At 38.2% G+C, this 18180-nt stretch overlaps 2 protein-coding genes across 2 annotated transcripts in view; one reads left to right on the forward strand and one right to left on the reverse strand.

The window, feature by feature from the left end:
• NUP153 (nucleoporin 153) overlaps positions 1 to 6930 on the forward strand; it is a 35470-nt gene extending 28540 nt beyond the window's left edge. Inside the window, exons 17-23 of the mRNA XM_072411645.1 lie at positions 518 to 1108; positions 2004 to 2069; positions 2210 to 2947; positions 3669 to 4370; positions 4829 to 5098; positions 5286 to 5436; positions 5853 to 6930. Coding sequence (XP_072267746.1) covers positions 518 to 1108; positions 2004 to 2069; positions 2210 to 2947; positions 3669 to 4370; positions 4829 to 5098; positions 5286 to 5436; positions 5853 to 5925 — 2591 coding nt within the window. The 3' untranslated portion in view covers positions 5926 to 6930. The remainder of the gene's footprint in view (positions 1 to 517; positions 1109 to 2003; positions 2070 to 2209; positions 2948 to 3668; positions 4371 to 4828; positions 5099 to 5285; positions 5437 to 5852) is intronic.
• A 3169-nt stretch (positions 6931 to 10099) lies between these two features.
• FAM8A1 (family with sequence similarity 8 member A1) lies at positions 10100 to 17946 on the reverse strand. The gene is made up of 5 exons (XM_072411646.1): positions 17552 to 17946; positions 15978 to 16098; positions 15086 to 15209; positions 13628 to 13767; positions 10100 to 12969 (listed from the first exon to the last, which is right to left on the reverse strand). The coding sequence occupies exons 1-5, from the start codon at positions 17874 to 17876 to the stop codon at positions 12828 to 12830; spliced, it is 852 nt and encodes a 283-aa protein (XP_072267747.1). The 5' UTR covers positions 17877 to 17946; the 3' UTR covers positions 10100 to 12827.
• Between the last annotated feature and the right edge of the window lie 234 nt (positions 17947 to 18180).

Genomic DNA, 18180 nt, shown 5'->3' on the forward strand with positions numbered 1-18180 from the left:
TTTCTCCTTACCCACTTGCCATGTCTTCATCTGCAGTTCTTCTCTGAATGGGGAAGGCCACCTTGGTAGAAAGAGGTCTTTGTTTCCAATTGTCAAACAAGGAGAACAATGTGCATCACAGTAGTTTTATCACAAAATGTCATTCCAGATCTTGTGAGCTTTTGACAGTCGGACAGCAGAGTCTTAATACTTGAAGGGTAGTGATTTGTAGAATTGGCCCAAAGCTGTTCCCCTGTTACACAACAGATCTTCTTTTTTCCGTTCTGGTTCACTTTAAATTAGGTTTTGATTTGCATGATTTTATAAAGCTTGTGGTAAAAAGCCCTTTATTTGTATGTATTTTCAAACAAAAGTATAAATAACAGGTCAGGACACAGATACCCTTTTGTGCTAGCCTAGCAGAAGTTATCATTCTTAAAATTTAAAAAAAAAAAAAAAAAAAAAGCGGTAACAATAGACTATTGGCAACAATTTATAAATTTTTAAAGATCTATTTATTTATTTATTTATTTTTTAGGTTTCCAGTCTACAAGTCCCCAACAAAGCAAAACTACTCCTGTTAAAAGTACAGTTTCCAGTCCTAAGCCTTTAATGTTTGGACAGATCAACAAACAAGCTTTGGGAATATGGTATTGTGATTGCTGTTTGGTTGAGAACAAGGCTTCAGACAGTAAATGTGTTGCTTGTGGTACTGTGAAGGACCAAACTACAGATGTCTCAAAGCAGTCTTCTACTTTGGCAACGACCACACCTTCGAAAAATTCATCTCCTGTTAAATGTGTACAAGGATTTGGAGACAAGTTTAAACTGCCCCCAGGGACATGGGATTGTGATACATGTTTAGTTCAGAACAAACCAGAGTTGTCAAAATGTGTGGTTTGTGGATCTCCAAAACCTGGAACAGGGGCAAAAGATTCCTTACTTGTTCTTCCTACAACAAAGCTGGATAAGCCTGCTACACCACCTGACAATGGCCTTACAATAGTACCAAGTCTTAAATTTGAAGAACTTGCCAGAAGGCCTATAGGATCATGGGAGTGTGACGTGTGTTGTGTGGTGAATAAAGCCGAGGATAACCAGTGTGTGGCCTGCACAACTCCTAAGCCAGGTAAGTTATTTAATGTGAAGCATTGCAATTTTAAAGAGAGCTGCTCCCCTGCAAAGGGCATTCCAGTTCAAGATTTGAGGTGTTAACTGTTCCTAGCAAAAGCACTGAAAAGCTTCTCTCACTGAGGAAGCTCAGCCTGTGCAGTGGGAGGAGAGTGGCAAGGAGAGGTGAGCTGCTGTGGGGGCCTGAACAAGTATTTTGCAAATCCTCCCTCTCCTTACCTGCAACTGCTCCTTCCTCCCTCCTATTGCCCATCTTTGCCATGAATCTGGTGTGTAATAGGGTTCTACTTTTCCATAATATATATTCGGCTTTCAATAATTTACTTTAATAAATTAATGTCCATAGCTTAGCTGTTATTATTTTTTACACTCTAGTATTTAGCTTAGAAATATTACGCAGCCCCGTACAAAGTCCATAGTCATGTTACTAACTGTCCCTCAAAGATCACAATCTAATGTGCCTACCATAGTCATATGTCTTTAATACAGTCAAAGGTCAATTTTAGGTGGAAGCTAAACCTAACTGCATGTTTTTGGAATGTGGGAGGAAACCAGAGTACCCAGAGTAAACCCACACAAACACGGGGAAAACCTGCGAACTCAATGCGATAGCGTCCTGGCTGAGCTTGGGACCTAGCACTGCACAGGCCAGAGCGCTAACCACTGAGCCACCAGCTGCCCTTTAAATGTGTCAATTAAAGTGTATTCATAGCCCATATATTGATTCACACACATGCTGGGAACAATATTCCTTTTTTTTGTTTTTACAGTCATACATGTGGGACTTTAGGCATGCTTTGTAGTCGTACTTTGAAGTCTAAATTTAGACAATATGTGATCACACGGGGAATCTCTAATTGTTTCTTTTTTGTTTTCTCGTCTATACAACCAAGGTTCTTCAGCTCCAGCAGCTACATCCCTTCCATCCTCTCTATCTGCTTCTTTGGGCGAACCACAAGGTATGTATCAGATCGCAGATATTTAGCATGTATGCATGTTTCTAAAATGTTGCTGCCTTTAAAATTTTTCTTGCTTTGAATGAACAGTGTATAAATTATATTTTTGTATTTACTTTTTTATTTTTATTTTTGCTTGTCAGGTTTTTGCAAGTCGTCCTTCTCTTCTGAGTCTTCATTTCCACCTATTAAGTTTGGACTGCCTTCATCAAGTGACACTGGAGAACAGAAATCAAGTTCCTCTGCAGACTCTTCAAGTTCTAATACGAATAAAGTTGGCTTTTCGTTCATGTTTGGTCAAAATTCTAAGACATCAGATGAGAAGAAAGACAAGGATGTAACATTTGGAACAACCACTGGCACTAGCAATTCTGTTTCAGCGCCTTTTAAGTTTGGCTTTTCTAGTTCTCCTGCAGAGAAGGCCAGTGGTATTAAACCTTTGACAACTGATTTCCAATTTGGAACTCCCTCTTCCAAATCTGAGAGCTCTAGTAGTGCTAGTTTATTTGGCCTTTCTTCGAAGGAAAAATCTGGCATCACACCAACATTTGGTTTAAAAGAAAAAGAGGAGAAAAAAACAGAGACTCCGGCAGCAGATGGTTTCACCTTTGGTAAATTAGATCAGAAGGATTCAGCTTCACCCTTTGTTTTTGGGAAAAATGAAGAGAAAACAGAATCTACCCCAAAAGTAACCCCTTTAATTGGTTCATCCAAAAGTGATGGAGAACAACCAAAAACCTTTTTGTTTGGAAAACCTGAAACGGGGAAAACTGATACTTCAACACTTAGCTCATTTACTTTTGGTGCGTCAAACCCTTCAGAAAAGAAAGAAGCGGATCAGCCAACTAAACCAGTCTTTGCTTTTGGCTCTTCTGCCACAGGTAAGAGCTCATTTTGAGTATAACCCTTTCCTAGGATCTAGGCACCGATGCAGATGACAGTCTTGTTTTTTTGATCATCATATGCCACAGGATTATTCCTTTAATTGTTTTAGATGTGTTTATACTTGCCAGGTCTAGTATGGCAAGATATTAGCCATGTGTTTTGTCGGCAAGCACACTGAGAACACTAAGAAAAATTCTTTGAATTGCCTAGGCCAGTCATCTTGATCGCCTATGGGAAACTTGTACAAATTCTTTTCCAGTTGTGGGTAATTATTGTACCCGGGACTGCAGCTGTGCCAGGCAAAGAGTATCCACATCTGTTCACCAATCTAGTGAGCGTATGTGTTTTTCAGTTATGTATATGTGAAATCAGATCTTGGTGCAGGCAAATTTATTACTAAAGCCAAATGTGACAGGGTTTCGTATAATAAAACTAAAGATGGCACTTTTTTGTGCTATTAAAGTTAGTTATTTTTTATTTTGTAGGATTAGTTGATATTTTTTTTTTTTGTTTCGCTTTACTGACAGTAATATACAAATCATGTTGCAGGGCAATATAGAACCTACCATAATCTCACAGCAATGTCATTATCTTGAAGGTGCTAGATTCAATTACATTCGTTGACTGATATTTGTGAGTGTGTGTTTTTTGTTTTTTTGTTTTTTTTCTTGTTATGTTTGTAAAATACTAAAACCTTTTTTTCCCTTTCTCTCAAAGAAACAGGCTCTTCGAAGCCAGTATTTGGCTTTCAAGGCAGTGGATCAACAAGCACCCCTCAGCCAAGTAGTATTGGAAGTTCCGGCAGTGTATTTGGCAGTGTTCCTCAGACAAGTTCCAGTAATGTGTTTGGCAGTGGTGGACAATCTAACGCCGCTGCTCCAGCTGGTGCCACTGCACCTTCTAGTACTGGGTTCAGCAGTTCAACCTCACTGGCCACACCTACCGGCTCCAGTAATCTGTTTGGCGCGGCCCTGTCTTCGAACACTCCTGCAGCTTCTAGCAGTATTTTTGGAAGTGCTCCACCTTCAGCAACTCCGACAAGTTCCAGCATTGTTTTTGGCAATGTGGCTTCTGTGAATACATCAAATTCTAGCAATGTGTTTGGAAGTGCTGCTCCTGCAAACACTTCGGCAAGTTCCAACACACTATTTGGCAATTCAAGTACATCTGCCAACCCACCCAATGTGCCCTTTGTGTTTGGGCAGTCTACTACTACTACAACAGCAGGTGGCACCATGTTTGGCAGTGGCAATGATTCCAAGTCAACATTTGTTTTTTCTGGACAGGAGGGTAAACCAGCGACAACATCTGCAAGTACAGCTCCAGCTGCTACTACACCCTTTGTGTTTGGTTCGAATGCTTCAACAGGAGCTGCTTCTAGCTTTAGCTTTGGTGGGACAAACGCCTCCAATTCATCAGGTAAAAAGGCTGTTGCAGGTTTAGTTAAGTTTGAATGTGTTTTTATATATATTTTTTTTTGTGTGTAAACTAGGCCCCTATCGCACCAGTATAGTATAAGCCTGTCCTAAGAACAGAGTTTTTAATAACTTTAAATATTCTAGAACTTTAAAATTCCATTGATTTTGTCCTGTTTGGGATTGAGTTGCTCATTTTCTATTATAGTTAAAGTATAAGAGACAACCAGGCAATTGCTGGTGTTAGGACATCAGTGGCACTGTTTTTAAGATCTAGTAAGCTGCGAACATTACTTTGTTTCTGGGGTCAGATATGCTTTAGATGTATTTCCTTGTTTTGTGTGTTTATGAAAATATCAATCTTCTGATGAGTGCTGTAATAAGTTTTTAAATCTGATGCTCATTGTTTACTGTTTTGTTTCCAGATCATTGATCATTTGTTCTGTATTTTTTTTTTTTCAGGTACCAGCTCAACTCCATTCATCTTTGGAGCAGGTCAGTCAGCGCCGGCAGCTTCTAGTCTTCCGGCTGTCAATTCTGCTCCAGCATTTGGGAAAAATGCTCCCCAGACTAATGCCCCAGCATTTGGTGCTCCTGCGTCAGGTTCATTGTTTCCCTCTGGTTCTCAGACTGTCCCAAGTTTTGGCTCTTTGACAAGCAATGTACAGTCCCCAGCTTTTGGACAGCAAAGTTCCCAGCCTGCTTTTGGATCAAGTAACCCTACCCCTGGTGGTATGTATAAAAACTGAGGACTCGTTAGATGTTAGTCTGAAAGGCAGATTTTACTTTTGAGCAAAATTCTCAAAATCTGACGTAACCTATTTATACTATCACAAGAATGGAACCATGTTTTAAATATTTCCAAAAACTTTTCTGTATTGCCTGTACAACCCTTGTAACACAAATCTCTTTGCTTCAGGTGGCTCTTTTCCGTTTGGAAGCACAAATTTCAACTTTGCTGGTGCAAGCTCATCAGGCTTATTCACTTTTGGTTCAAATTCTGGTGCTAACCCAGCGCAACCTGCAAATACTGGGTTTGGGTTTAATCAGACTCCAGCTTTTAATTTGGGGTAAGCATTTTACTTACATACATATTACCAGTAAAAGATTCATATACACTTTTCTTTAGGTTATGTACAAAACCTGAAAGTAAAAGATAAGACTACAGCATTCTAATGGCAATTGACTAAACACCAAAAGATACTGGGAGGGCTCATTAAACAGATTTATTCCTCAGTCTTGTGCTTTCTGCACAAACTGCATAAAAGAAAGTGAATGACTCCATTCGATATTTTCATACCTGTGCGTCATCTACTAAAAAAAATATATATTGTGGAAGGAAAGTCTGGAGCGCAACTGTTCTATATCTGTGTGTATATTTCAGCTGTCTATTCACTTTTGGTGCAGTAAGAACATTAGTGTAACTGTTTTTTAGTGGTATATTTTAGAATTGTCAACTAATATTTTTTTTTTCCTGTCTTAACAGGAGTAATGGAAAGACTGGGACCCCATCTTCAATTTCTAATCGAAAAATAAAAACTGCTAGACGAAGAAAATAGGAAACCTATACATTTGAGTTATCCGTCGCTTTTGAGAGATGATGTCCTACATTTTGCAAATACTGACGTGTACCTCATGCTGTGTTTAGTTAGTCAGATCTGTCCAAGGACAATTCAAGCTGAATGTCCCCACCTCTCTTCTCTCCCAGTTCACAGAACACATTTGTCGATGGGAAATTAATTACACAAAATATCCGAATCTGGCATCCTTAAAGTACGTGACTTGGCATGATCTTGGCTATACAAGCAAATCTATAGCGCACAGCAAATGGCTTTTTGTATAATAAGTACCTTTTTCATCTGCACCACTATTTTACCGACGCTTTGAAATTGTAATTACGAGGGAGGAATTATGTATAGTGTAGAGGATGATGACAAAGATGAGTGATTTCTATGCCTCGTTGTGCTGGTGTATGTGTGATCTTGAGTGTATTGTGCACCAAAACTTTTCTGATAGCGAAAGATTGAGTCAAAAATGGTCATTTGCCCTGGACTTGTTAGATATATGGTCCTAAGATACGCTTTTCTTCTCTTTTCTATTTCTATTCTACTTCTTGTTCGCCTTTTCTTTCCCTTTATTCATGTAAATATGATTTTTGTTCTGCTTACTTTTCAATATAACCTAAATCTGTGAATTCGAAATTTTAATTTTGTGTTGCAGCAAAAAAAACTTTTTTTTTTTTTTTTTTGTTTAGAAATGTCTCAAATTTTATTGTATGTAAATCTCATTATTCAAAGTTGCCTAATTCCATTCAAATAGTCTTTAAAGAAAATTGGATGTTCTTTAAGGTGTTAGGTTATTGGCTTTTCTGATCCATTTTTGTTTGGACCAAAAACCAGTATTGTACAAAGTATTAAGTATATATATTTTTATATTTACACAAATGGACTGTGGTGACTTTGGATAATAAGTAAGTTTAATATTAAAGCCATGTTTATTACAGTATACCAATTTAACATGTTAAACCATTGGATAAATGCCATCAATAAAATTATAAAATATGACTTGTTTTAACTCTACCAATGTTTATGTTGTGCACATCCTTATTTAAACTTATGCCAGGGAAGTATTTTTATATATATATATATATATATATATATATATATATATATATATATATTATATATCTATATATATCATTTTTTTTTTTTTTTTATGCATAGAAATTATGGTATGACTTCAGACTTTTTTTGGATAGAAGAGTGGGGAAGAGCGGACACCTCTGGCAAGTTATTCCATCTGTTACTTTATCAGTAGGTGCCCGCGGTCATCAATAGTGTGATTTGGGGGGGGGGCTTTTTGTCTTTCCCATTCTTTACTCATTGTAAAAATACAGGAAGCAGAATCTGCCCTTTCATTTCAGCTTGATACAAAAATTGGACAAAAAATTTGAGTATTCTGTTTAGAAGGTAGGAGTAATAAATAGTTGTCTTGTTTTTCAAAGGTTCAGCTTGCAGGCAAAAGAATAAATGTGAATGTTGAGCTTTACCATAATGTTTGCTGCATTGCAAGGGTTGAAGAGGCTACGTTCAGACTAGCGGTTAAAAACTACGACATATGTGGTTAACCAGGGATGGTAACCAATAGACATTGGCAAACGTTCTTTGCAGCAGTTGCAAATGTGTTTTGTCATTTTTCCTAACCTCTGTATTGAATAATCTAATTTTTGTAAAAGCTTGGGAGTTGTCAACTGGTCTTGGACACTGCACCTTGTGTCTATAAAAACTCCAAATAAAAGGGATTAAATGTCCTTATTTAGGTTAATGCTGGAACAATTGTGTTTAATCACAGATGTGCTGCTTGAATAGACCACTAGTCCGAATTTGGATTTATCGAAGTAGTGCACAGGTTAGTAATAAAGCCTTAGTGTGGTTCAAGGGGTGTGCATCTCCTACCCTGGAAACACAATATGCTCAACACACCTGGTGAAAGTTTTATACTTTATGAATCACTGTCCAAAATGAATATGCAGCTCAGATTTTCAGCTAACAGATGCACGTGTTTTTTTTTTTTTTTAATATGACTTCTGCAATTGCAGCTTTTATAGTCTCATAGATTCATTGGTCAACTGCTTACTTAGCGGATTCAGACCAGTCTTGATGGATAATTGTTGACCAGTGCATTTTCTTCTTTCCCAGTGATCATGATTTCTAATCTCCCTTAAACAATCTATGATGAGTTGAGTTTCTTCATGGTGCTCATGTTCAATGGTCTAGGATTCTGCTTATTGTGTTGCCTAATAACTTTTTAAATTTTCAATGCCACTTAAAGTATTGCTGCTGGTGGAGGTGTCAGATATGTGGGAATAGGTTGCTAGGAATAAAACACTCTAAAAACTTAATTACTAATTATTAAGTACTTAATTTATGAATGATTCCTGTCAGTTCAACCTAGATTCACCCATAAACATAATAAAATATTTAGTCTTTACTATTGTGACTTCTGTGCACTTTGACAATTGGCCACTAGGTGGCATAATGAGCCATTGTTTTAATATGCATTTCAACAAATAATTTTAGAAGAATTCAAAAGGGTGTCAGCAAAAAAACAAAAGAATCGACAAAAAACGAATCTATAAATACCCCCACAGTATTTAAACGAAATTGCTGGGGGTCCAGCGTAAACTTTTCTCAATTAAATTAAAATAAATTGGGCTGTCATTTTTTTTTTTCTTCAAATTTTTTTTTTTTTTTTTCATCTCAAAATGTTTGTGTAACCCTCAAAGATATTGTGAACAAGGAAAACGTTTATCATATATTGAAAATGGCTTAGGATTTATACACAGAAGGTATGTGTGAATTTGTCTGTGAAGAGAGACACCGACATGGTGCTAATACGAGGGATCTCGCCTTTTAAATGTAAATTGGGTTTGCTGGTTATGGCTATGAAATTTCTGATTTGTAAGATTACCAAAAAAAGGAAGAACACTCACCAGAGAGCCTCATTATATCTTATATATATTGCATCTCTAGATTACTCAAGGCCTTATATACCACACACACCCTTTTTTTGTAATCTGTAGTATTGTTACAAGGGAACAGTCAGTACAGGAGAAGTACAAACAAACCAGGAAAGCAGTGTAAACAGGAAGAGCCACTGAGCCTTGTGATGAAGCCATTATCAATACCACAAAATAAAGCATTTTACTATCAACTTGTGTGGTCATCTTTTGTCTCTGATACTGATGACTCGTCATTTGCATTTTGTTTTCCTTTTCTTTTGCCTGTTTTTTTTTTTTTTTTTTTTTTATCCCAAGGGGGAAGTGGGAAGTTTGGAGGGGGTCCCAACCAAGCTCTATATTGCTATATACACCTATATCACAGAATGTGGTCACCATACTGGAGTCTCTAATAATCTTTTGTAATGCCTGTTAGAATGAGACAGAGAGCCCCAAGGGACACCAACAATAGCAGGTTTAAAGAGGTCTGACAGTGTTTCTGCATTTTTATTGCATCACTCATACCGTGGTGTCAAAATACTTACTAAAATCAGGAATATCTGTGTGGCCCTTTTTACTATGTAACAAAAAAGGTGTGTCAGGTTGATATATCTTATTCTTGAATATATACCAAGATTTATTTTTGTTTATACTTGCCCACTAGATGGTGCTGTGTCCCATATAAAGTTTGAGACCAGGTTAGTAACACTGATGACATGGCACCATCCACAGGGCGCTAACAATAATTTACAGGTCATTTAGGATTAAGGTAATTATCATAACCAACTCAAAAAATACAAAATTCTTGAACGTTTAAAAGAAAAAGGGGGGGGGGTGTAGACTGGACCAATGTGAGTTTAATTTTAATTCCCTGTTGAGAAAATGTTTTTAAATAACACCTTGTATGTATTGATAGAAATTTCACTGCCATTTCTGTTGATTACTGTTATGAATATTAACAGTAATGGCTCCATTTGTGTCCTAGGTTTACAGTTGAGTAAATGTATTTATCTTGAGATTGGGTAAAAAGGTGCCTTGGTTTTAGTGTGTATGTATAAATACAATTTTTTGTGTGTAAAGTTGTTAGCTCTTTCTTTTTTTTTACCCTGGTATACTGGCCTGGTGTTCCTTCCGTTACTAAAGTGAAATTTGTGTTAAAAAGCAGGACTGCTTTAGAGATATTATGTTGCACAGATTTATAAGACAGATAAATATTGGGAGAGTGACAATATGACTAGTTAGCAAATTTAAAATTTTATTCTGAAATACAACAGTTTAGCTGAACTAAACAACAATGATTCTGGGTTAAAGTGCTTGAAACCTAAAATTTGCAGACAGTAGATTTTTGAAGAAGCGATAGTAATGGAATTGTAATGAAGATGAAATGCTAGTTTAGCTGCTTTACATAAATCACCTCCAGTCATGTGGACATCCCGTGAGCCCCAGCAGACAGATTTTACATAATGGTAAGGATTTATTGCTATTTGGCACAACACCTTAACCTATACTGGATAGTAACAAAATTGCCATTTACTATTTTATTTCACTAAACGTGCCGGAAAATGGGTAAAAATCTGAAAAAAAAGTTTAATAGTCCATGCCTTTTCTATTTCCTATACTGTATATACAGTTCCTATGCAGATGCATGGAAGAGTTGGAACAGCATTTCATTTTCCTGATGTGTATATCTAATAACTGTTCCAATGCTTTCATGTGTCTGCATAGGAACTGTACACTTATAGCGTTGTAATATATTACAGAATCACAAGAAGAGTCCATGAAACGACATAGAAATGCTGATTACTTGATGTGGAACTGGTGCTTGGACCCTTCTCTGCTTATGATTGGCAGCAGTAATGACTTGGGAGAGAGAATGGTGCTTGCATTGTAGGAGTGAGCGCTCCTGCTAAAACACAGCATTCAAATAATTCATCCACTCATATATTTACTGACTCTCCATTTATCCTAAGACACTGTAAAAACATGAAATAGGTCAAACTGTTTTATTTAAAGAATACCCCACAGGGATTTGATTATAAGGAAGTCTCACAGTAAAAGATTTCAGCCCGTTACATAATCTGTGTGAGTCTGATGCAATGAAGTTCATGTCTGCAGAAATCCTCGCTTGTTTAGTGCCAAACTGTCACCTGTGGCTCTAAATCATTATCATTCTTGTCTCCTGCGCCACAATATTCTGCTTGTACTGAGGAGAACCAAAAGGAGAAAAATACCAGCCTGCCCACAGAAAACACCTGCAATATAAATATGGCCAGAAAGGTATAAGAGCTTTAGGTAGGCAGTGTGTAAAAAAGCAGCTAAGGATTTCTCCTAATTCTAAGGGGCAATGGGGAATATGTCATCCCAGTGAAAATCAATTTACAATACATCTCTAAATTACATCCAAACTTCCCTGATCTGCATTTAAAATGCTGCAAGTAAAATAAAATACTAAATACTTGTTTACCAGCCAGAAATCTGGTGAGTTCCTAACATCCTGCAGTCATAAGAGGAGACCTGATGACTGCTGGCAACACCAAAACAAGTGTTCAGTTGTTACATAACAAAAAGTTAGGAGATTATGGATTTCTGGGACATAAACATTTATTTGTTTTTTTAAATAGGGAAAACATGGAAGTGTGCCTGTATTTAATATATATATATATATATATAATATATTTTTATATATAATATTGACATCCACCTATCTGCTGGCTGCCATCTTAACCCCCCACACAAATTGGCTCCTGTTGACAGATTTTTATATAGAAAGGTTGAGATAGTATTTAATTTTCATTTATCAAATATATTTATTATAAGTATATTCATTCTATATCAGTGCAGAGAAAAAAAACGAAGTACAAATTAGCAGTGATCAGTCCATTTTTTTCTTACAAAAATGAGATCACTGACACGATTCTGCTGCTAAGGGTTGTTATATGTTCCTGTGTGTAATAAGACTATGCTTTTTTTTTTGTTTCTGGCTTCAACCCTTCCTAGCTTTTCCAGCTGGACACAAGTGAACTGAGCAGGATAGGTTACAACTTGTGAACTGTACATATACTCAAAATGACAGGTATGTGACATGTAAATGGAGTGTTAAGCAGAGATTTCTACATCTTTGTAAACTGAAAACCTAAACAATGAAAGAGGAACTTAAAGTTCAAATAGTGCTCTAGAAATTCTAAAATAAAAAAAGAAAGCTCTTGCTGCATTACTCTTCTCCCCAGTGCTGGCTCCTACACACTCCCAGCACTGATTCTCTTCCAGGTAAATGAGTTGAGTTTAGGGTGTTATAGATGCCTGCACCTACAGGTAATCATGTCAGCAAAATTTGTGCATCCTCAAGGATCTGCCAGGTCATGTAATCACCCTAAATGCATAAGAATTCAGTTTTAGTTTGCATATGAGCACAGTTACTAACATGTAATTCATACAGAAGCATTTGTTTTATTTAGATACTATGGCATTCAGTGACTGAGAACTGCTATACTGTACACCTGTTTGGGCATTGTGAAGCATATTTCCACCCCATTTATGAATACTCTTCATCATGTAAAGCAAACAAAAGAATGGCCATGCTTGGATCACCAGTGAGCTGGATAGCATATGATTACATATGGTAACTTGAGACATGGAAACGTCTGTTACAGGCAACCTGAGATTGTGCAAGGCTTATAATATACTGCATGCAGTGTATACAAACCTCTGTAAAGAACTTTATATATGTATCTTGAAATCCATAGCTTTTTGTTCTAACTGTACAATACTGATAGTGTGAAGCAACAATGAAGAGGGTCATCGAGAGGTTCTATGAAGATTATCTTGCATTCAGTCAATCAATAACACTTTATACAGTTAAAACTGATTTTTACAAAAAGCTCTTAATAAATAGGCTTCTGAAGGAACCGGGTGGTATACAAGCCATCCTGCAACGTTCCAGTGACAAGAAAGAAAGTATATACATCATCTGGCGTTCCTCTTTACAACGATGGTGCCTGCTACAATATCATAGGCTGTTCTGTTGTGCTGGAAAAATAGCAATGTAATAAATGCGGGGAAGAAGAAAGCAATGGAGAAATTCTTGATCACAGCCCGAACTGTCGACCTATAAATGAAAACCAAACAACATAAATAACTATTACATAACTTTTCAATGGCTTGTGGTACACTATCCTTGTAACAAAGGCTGACAGGTAGGAAAAGAAAGCTGTTACAGATGACTGCACCTACCTACAACAACAGGAGGTAAGTTAAGTCAATAACCCCCTTTGGAAATTATACACAAATTATAATATATAATTATATTATATTATTATACACAAATTATATTAGTATGCACAAATCTGCCATTGTATCTAAATATAATAATACATAACTATCTGAATCAATTACCTTGATTGGTTATGTCAATTGTTAAACACAGCTATAGAAATATTATTTTACATCAGTTCACACCTTAGGAGGATACCTGTTGTCACAGTGTAAAGTGTGAGTACATAATGGACACAACATTGGTGGTGTACAATGTCAAGGTTTTACCCCTCAAAAAGGGGAATATGGAAATGTTCATTAGCTAATCTATTTCAGTCTTTCATCTGTCAAACTTCAACTTGTTCTCTCTGAATTGTTCAGAAAACTTGTAGAAATTATCAACTAAAAGCTGAAGAATGAGATATTTATCTAAGAAGCATCATAGGACTCCTTCAAATTTAATATGTGGAGTTTCATATGAAAATTATGTGCTGCCAATAAATTGTACTTACGCAGTTATGTTAACATTTGTAGAAGGGATCACTAACACTCTGTTTGGAGCAACTAAAACAGAGTTATCGCATGTCACAACCCGAAGGCCAAGCAGAAACTTTCCTGGGGTTGCACCACCTGCTCCCCAAATGCAGATAATCTATAAAAAAAAAAGACAAACATTTTAGTGACAACTAACACAAAATACAGACACAACTTTATACTGAACTGTCTACACATGGATGCCGAGTGCCCAGTATGTCCCTGGAACAAACCAGGCCCACTCCGACCTGCTTGTAGGGATAAGAAACTGTACAGATATCAGTTTGTACCGGTGTCATGTGCCACCTAATGTATTGGTATTTGTTCATAGAAAATGTTTCATATATTGGCTTTAGCTGTAAAGTCCTAACCAGATGTTTTCTGCCTCTAAATCAGGGGTCGACAAACTTTTTGAACTACTAGGCCATTTCAGGAGGTTAAGAAGGCACACTAGGCCAGTAGAAACAAGGTGCCCAAGGAAAGGTTTTTTCCAACCGTGACTGCAAGCGCGCAGCCTCAGTCTTCCGTTCATTCGCGGTGTAGTCTCTGTATGTGTGCGCGTGCTTGGCATCGAAATGCCCCTTGAAAGTGATGTTGGGTGTCGTTGCACACTAAACATAGGGCTTTATTGCCGCGTTGGACGAAGAATTATTCGTTAGTCTATTTGGGATTGAAGGCACAGCATTTGAGGTCAACCTTCTGGAGGACTGGTAGCTGCGCTTTGCTTCTGCTCTTTAGGCATAGTAATTGGGGTTGCTGTGCGGGAACTCAATATCACAAAAATTCAATTAGGCCAGATCCAACAATAAATAACTAGGGGGGCGTTAGACCAGACTGGAATACTGATTTCTATAATCATGTCAGCGACATAATGTAATGGCATTTTGTACTTAGTATGTTTTCTTTTACTTTTAAAAGCAGAGAATGAAAGTGTGGTTACAAAAATGAAAACCACATTCTGACTTTCAAATTGATAAAACATTGTTGCAGCAAACTAACTGCTAACACAAAATGTTAAATCAAAGCAGTGAATCCAAAGCACAAAAAATGACAAAAACAACATAACGTAAGGTGAGATTTATGTGCTATCTATTTGAACATATCCTGGAATGTAGAAATAGAATGACGTCACTCTGAACACGTATGTCAGGAACCCTCCTCTACCACAAAACTTTCCTATGAACGATTTCACATCAGAGGGAATTGAGCATGAAGTACTCCACACATCACTTTAGTGCCATCCACACCAGGAACATAATATTAGTTCCAGCCACAATGCCACACATGCAGCATTCTCCTTTAGGCAGACAAGAACACATTTCTGGGTAGCAAAATGGCTACCATGTTTTAGGGCACATATAAAGCTATTAAATATGTACCAATTTTTTAATGTAAATTAGTTAAAACAACAAAAACAAAGAATGCTTTAATCATACCTCATAAAAACAGACCAGAAGTCTGTAAATAAGTGCCACCACCATCATTTTCTGTAAGTCTTCCATTGATGTATCTTCATCTACTTCTTCTATTATGTAATGCATTGCAAATTTAGAAATATCTCTTCAGGAAAAAAGAAAGAAAACAAACTGTCACCCTGAAATGAGTAAAGTAATAGCAACTCTTAGGTTACACACTAGAAGGTTTCAGGAAATAACAATAAATGTATTGCAGGTAAAACAAATACACCGCACTTCACGCTTATCTTGTCACTCCCATTAAATGTATCAGTGAAATATCCTCTTGTGACTTGTTCATCATTCTGTATAGTGAAGCAGGATTTTCAATTGCTTATTACGTGAAAAGAAAAAGTACCCAGAGGCTATCAATAGTTAGTTTAGGTTGGACCGTGTGCCAAATAGTAAAGAAAGCGGTCATCTATGTGGGTTCCAGTGCCCGGGGGAGGGGAGATGTCTTGGTGTCCTACACTGCAGGCTTGGCTTAGCTAACACACACTTTTATCAAAAGGTGAGAAGGAGGCAGTAACAACCAAACAATTATCTCAGGTGAATAGGAAGCACAGGACACAAACCATATAAAAAAAACCCAAATGATCAACTGCACACCCAAAAGTGATCAGTTAGCAGGACATGGGATTGTTGCCTCCAGGTATAAGTTTGTTAATTCAGATTTCAGTAGCTGATTGACAATGCTAAGCCAAGGCTGATATTGATGGTGTCTGCTGAGGACATTAAAGGTGGGCCAAGCATGTGTGAGAAGCATAATAAACACAAATTACCCTCACATGCTTTCATCCAAACATCATTCAAGAAGCAGTAAGACTAAAGACAGATTGGCACAGAATTGTAATTCTTAGCACAATAAGCTTACTTTATTCCGCTGAAATGCACTATGCTTAATATAACAGCTGCTTTAATAAAAAAGAGAATGAAGAAGTCCACCATCTCTGCTCTGAACCTTTGGGCCAAGGTTGGAATAATAAACTCCCGACCTAAAGAGAAGACAAATCAGGGGGCGGGATATCAATAAATACATTTACAACATATGGAGACATTGCTTACCATAGAAGGCTGGTATAAAGCAGTGCAGATATCATATTCTTTTCTATTATTCGGACATGAAACATAAATAAACAAGTAATGTCTGACATATGGCAAGCAGCAGAGAACTGAGAAAAGTACAAATCTAGGATCTGACATACAATATAATAATCTCAGTATAATAAATTTAATAATTCCCATACTTGTATAATATATTTTATACATTCCAAATACTGAAGGATTCAAGTGTATATGATGTTAGGAGACACTGAAATGACAGAGAATACTACACTGTAAGAATATAAATACATGTAATAAACTCACACTGAACACCCGTGCAGGCTGCAATGATATATATATATATATATATATATATATATATATATATATATATATATATATATATGAAGGGCTGCATGTCTGTGCAAGGTACTGTAAGGAAATAATAGTGCTGCAAAAAGGTTCATTCTTATCTTCAACCAGTGACATCTTTGAGAAAGTCCAGTATACATCCATGGATAATAAAGAAAACAGCTTTAGCCAGTCCACCCAAACCTTATATTCCAGGTTTTTGCCAGTACATAGTTGGGCCCAATGACATCTCTGCCTCTGCGCGCTCGGATCCTGAGAGAGACCTGCAGCAGCCAGTGATCGGTGTACCCGGCATTACATTCAGACAATAATCTTACCAAAATGCTGCACTTGTCCTGAACTTCCCACATAACACGCTGCATACAGAGAAACGGCTCATAGAAACTTCTACCCACATTGCACCAGGGAGCTATGGGGGTAATCGCTGACCTGAGTTTGACATGAATTTTTTTTTTAAATGGATGCTTTACTCCAATATTAAACCTCAATTGTCTGCCATGTCCAACTCAGGATATAAAACTGGAGCTTCACTTCATATAATAAATATATACTGGGAGAAGGTCATCACACTTCCAGGGACAGCCGACTTCCATGATGGAGATGGTGCCTGGCAGTCTTCTAGGAAACAACCATGGTCAGTGTACCGACGGGTCCATTCTGCTTCAGTTGGTTGGGTTACAGAATGGAAGGATAATGGGTGAGGTGACAGGGCGGTGTATGGGTTATCTGGAGGGGGGTGGCAGTGACAAGAGCTGTGTAAAAGTGAAAGAGCCGGGTGACAGTGACTAGGCTGGTATAGGGTTGACGTGAGTGGTCACACATGGGCAAGGTGACAGTGACATGGGCTGAAATGACCGGGGATATGTAAGGGTGACAGGGGCTGTATAAGTGACAATGGGGAGGGGGTGACAAGGACTGTACTGGGGTACACCTATAGCACAAGGGAGTAATAGTGACAGGAGATGTGACAGGGCTTTAGGTGACAGGCACTAGGGGTCACAGAAGTGACCGGGTCTGGGGGTGACAGCTCACCTGCAGCCGGAGGAGGCGCTGCGCTGGCCGCATTGCTGGTAGTGGTGGGCGGAGCCGCTCTGCTGGCCGGAGCCCTGGACGGGTCACCGGAGCTCCCCGAGGCCGCGTTCATCATGACCAGAGCCGCGGCTGTAGCGCAGCTGTTTTGCCAGCACACAGCGCCGCAGTAACATTGCCAGAGCCATTCCTGCAGCCGCCGGGAGTACTCTGCCGCCGTCATCTTATCTTCCAGCCTCTGAGGACCCCTTCCATCCGCAGCCTGCTCCGCAGTACAGAGCTTCCTCTCCCTGAGCTCCCCAGCCATTACTTCTCCAGCCTCCGCCATAACTGGAGTACACTGAGCCCATCAGAGCCGCGGTCATCAGTACCAGGCACCAATCACCGTCAAGGCTGACGTCACGTCTCTAGGGGAATCAGTGTGCAATACCTCGTCTTCAGGTCAGAGAGAGCTGCGACCATTTCTTTGAAGACCGAGAGTTCCCCAGAGACCAATAACACTACGTATCTAGCTATTCCTGCTACGGACAGAAAATCAGATAGGAACACACACATGTTTGTGCCGGCACCTCTTTTATTTGTCCCTGATTTAGGCGTAATCTTTCTCTAAACCTCTCTAGCTGCTGGAGGCT

Source organism: Pyxicephalus adspersus, chromosome 5 (assembly GCF_032062135.1).
Source record: "Pyxicephalus adspersus chromosome 5, UCB_Pads_2.0, whole genome shotgun sequence".
Taxonomy (NCBI): domain Eukaryota; kingdom Metazoa; phylum Chordata; class Amphibia; order Anura; family Pyxicephalidae; genus Pyxicephalus; species Pyxicephalus adspersus.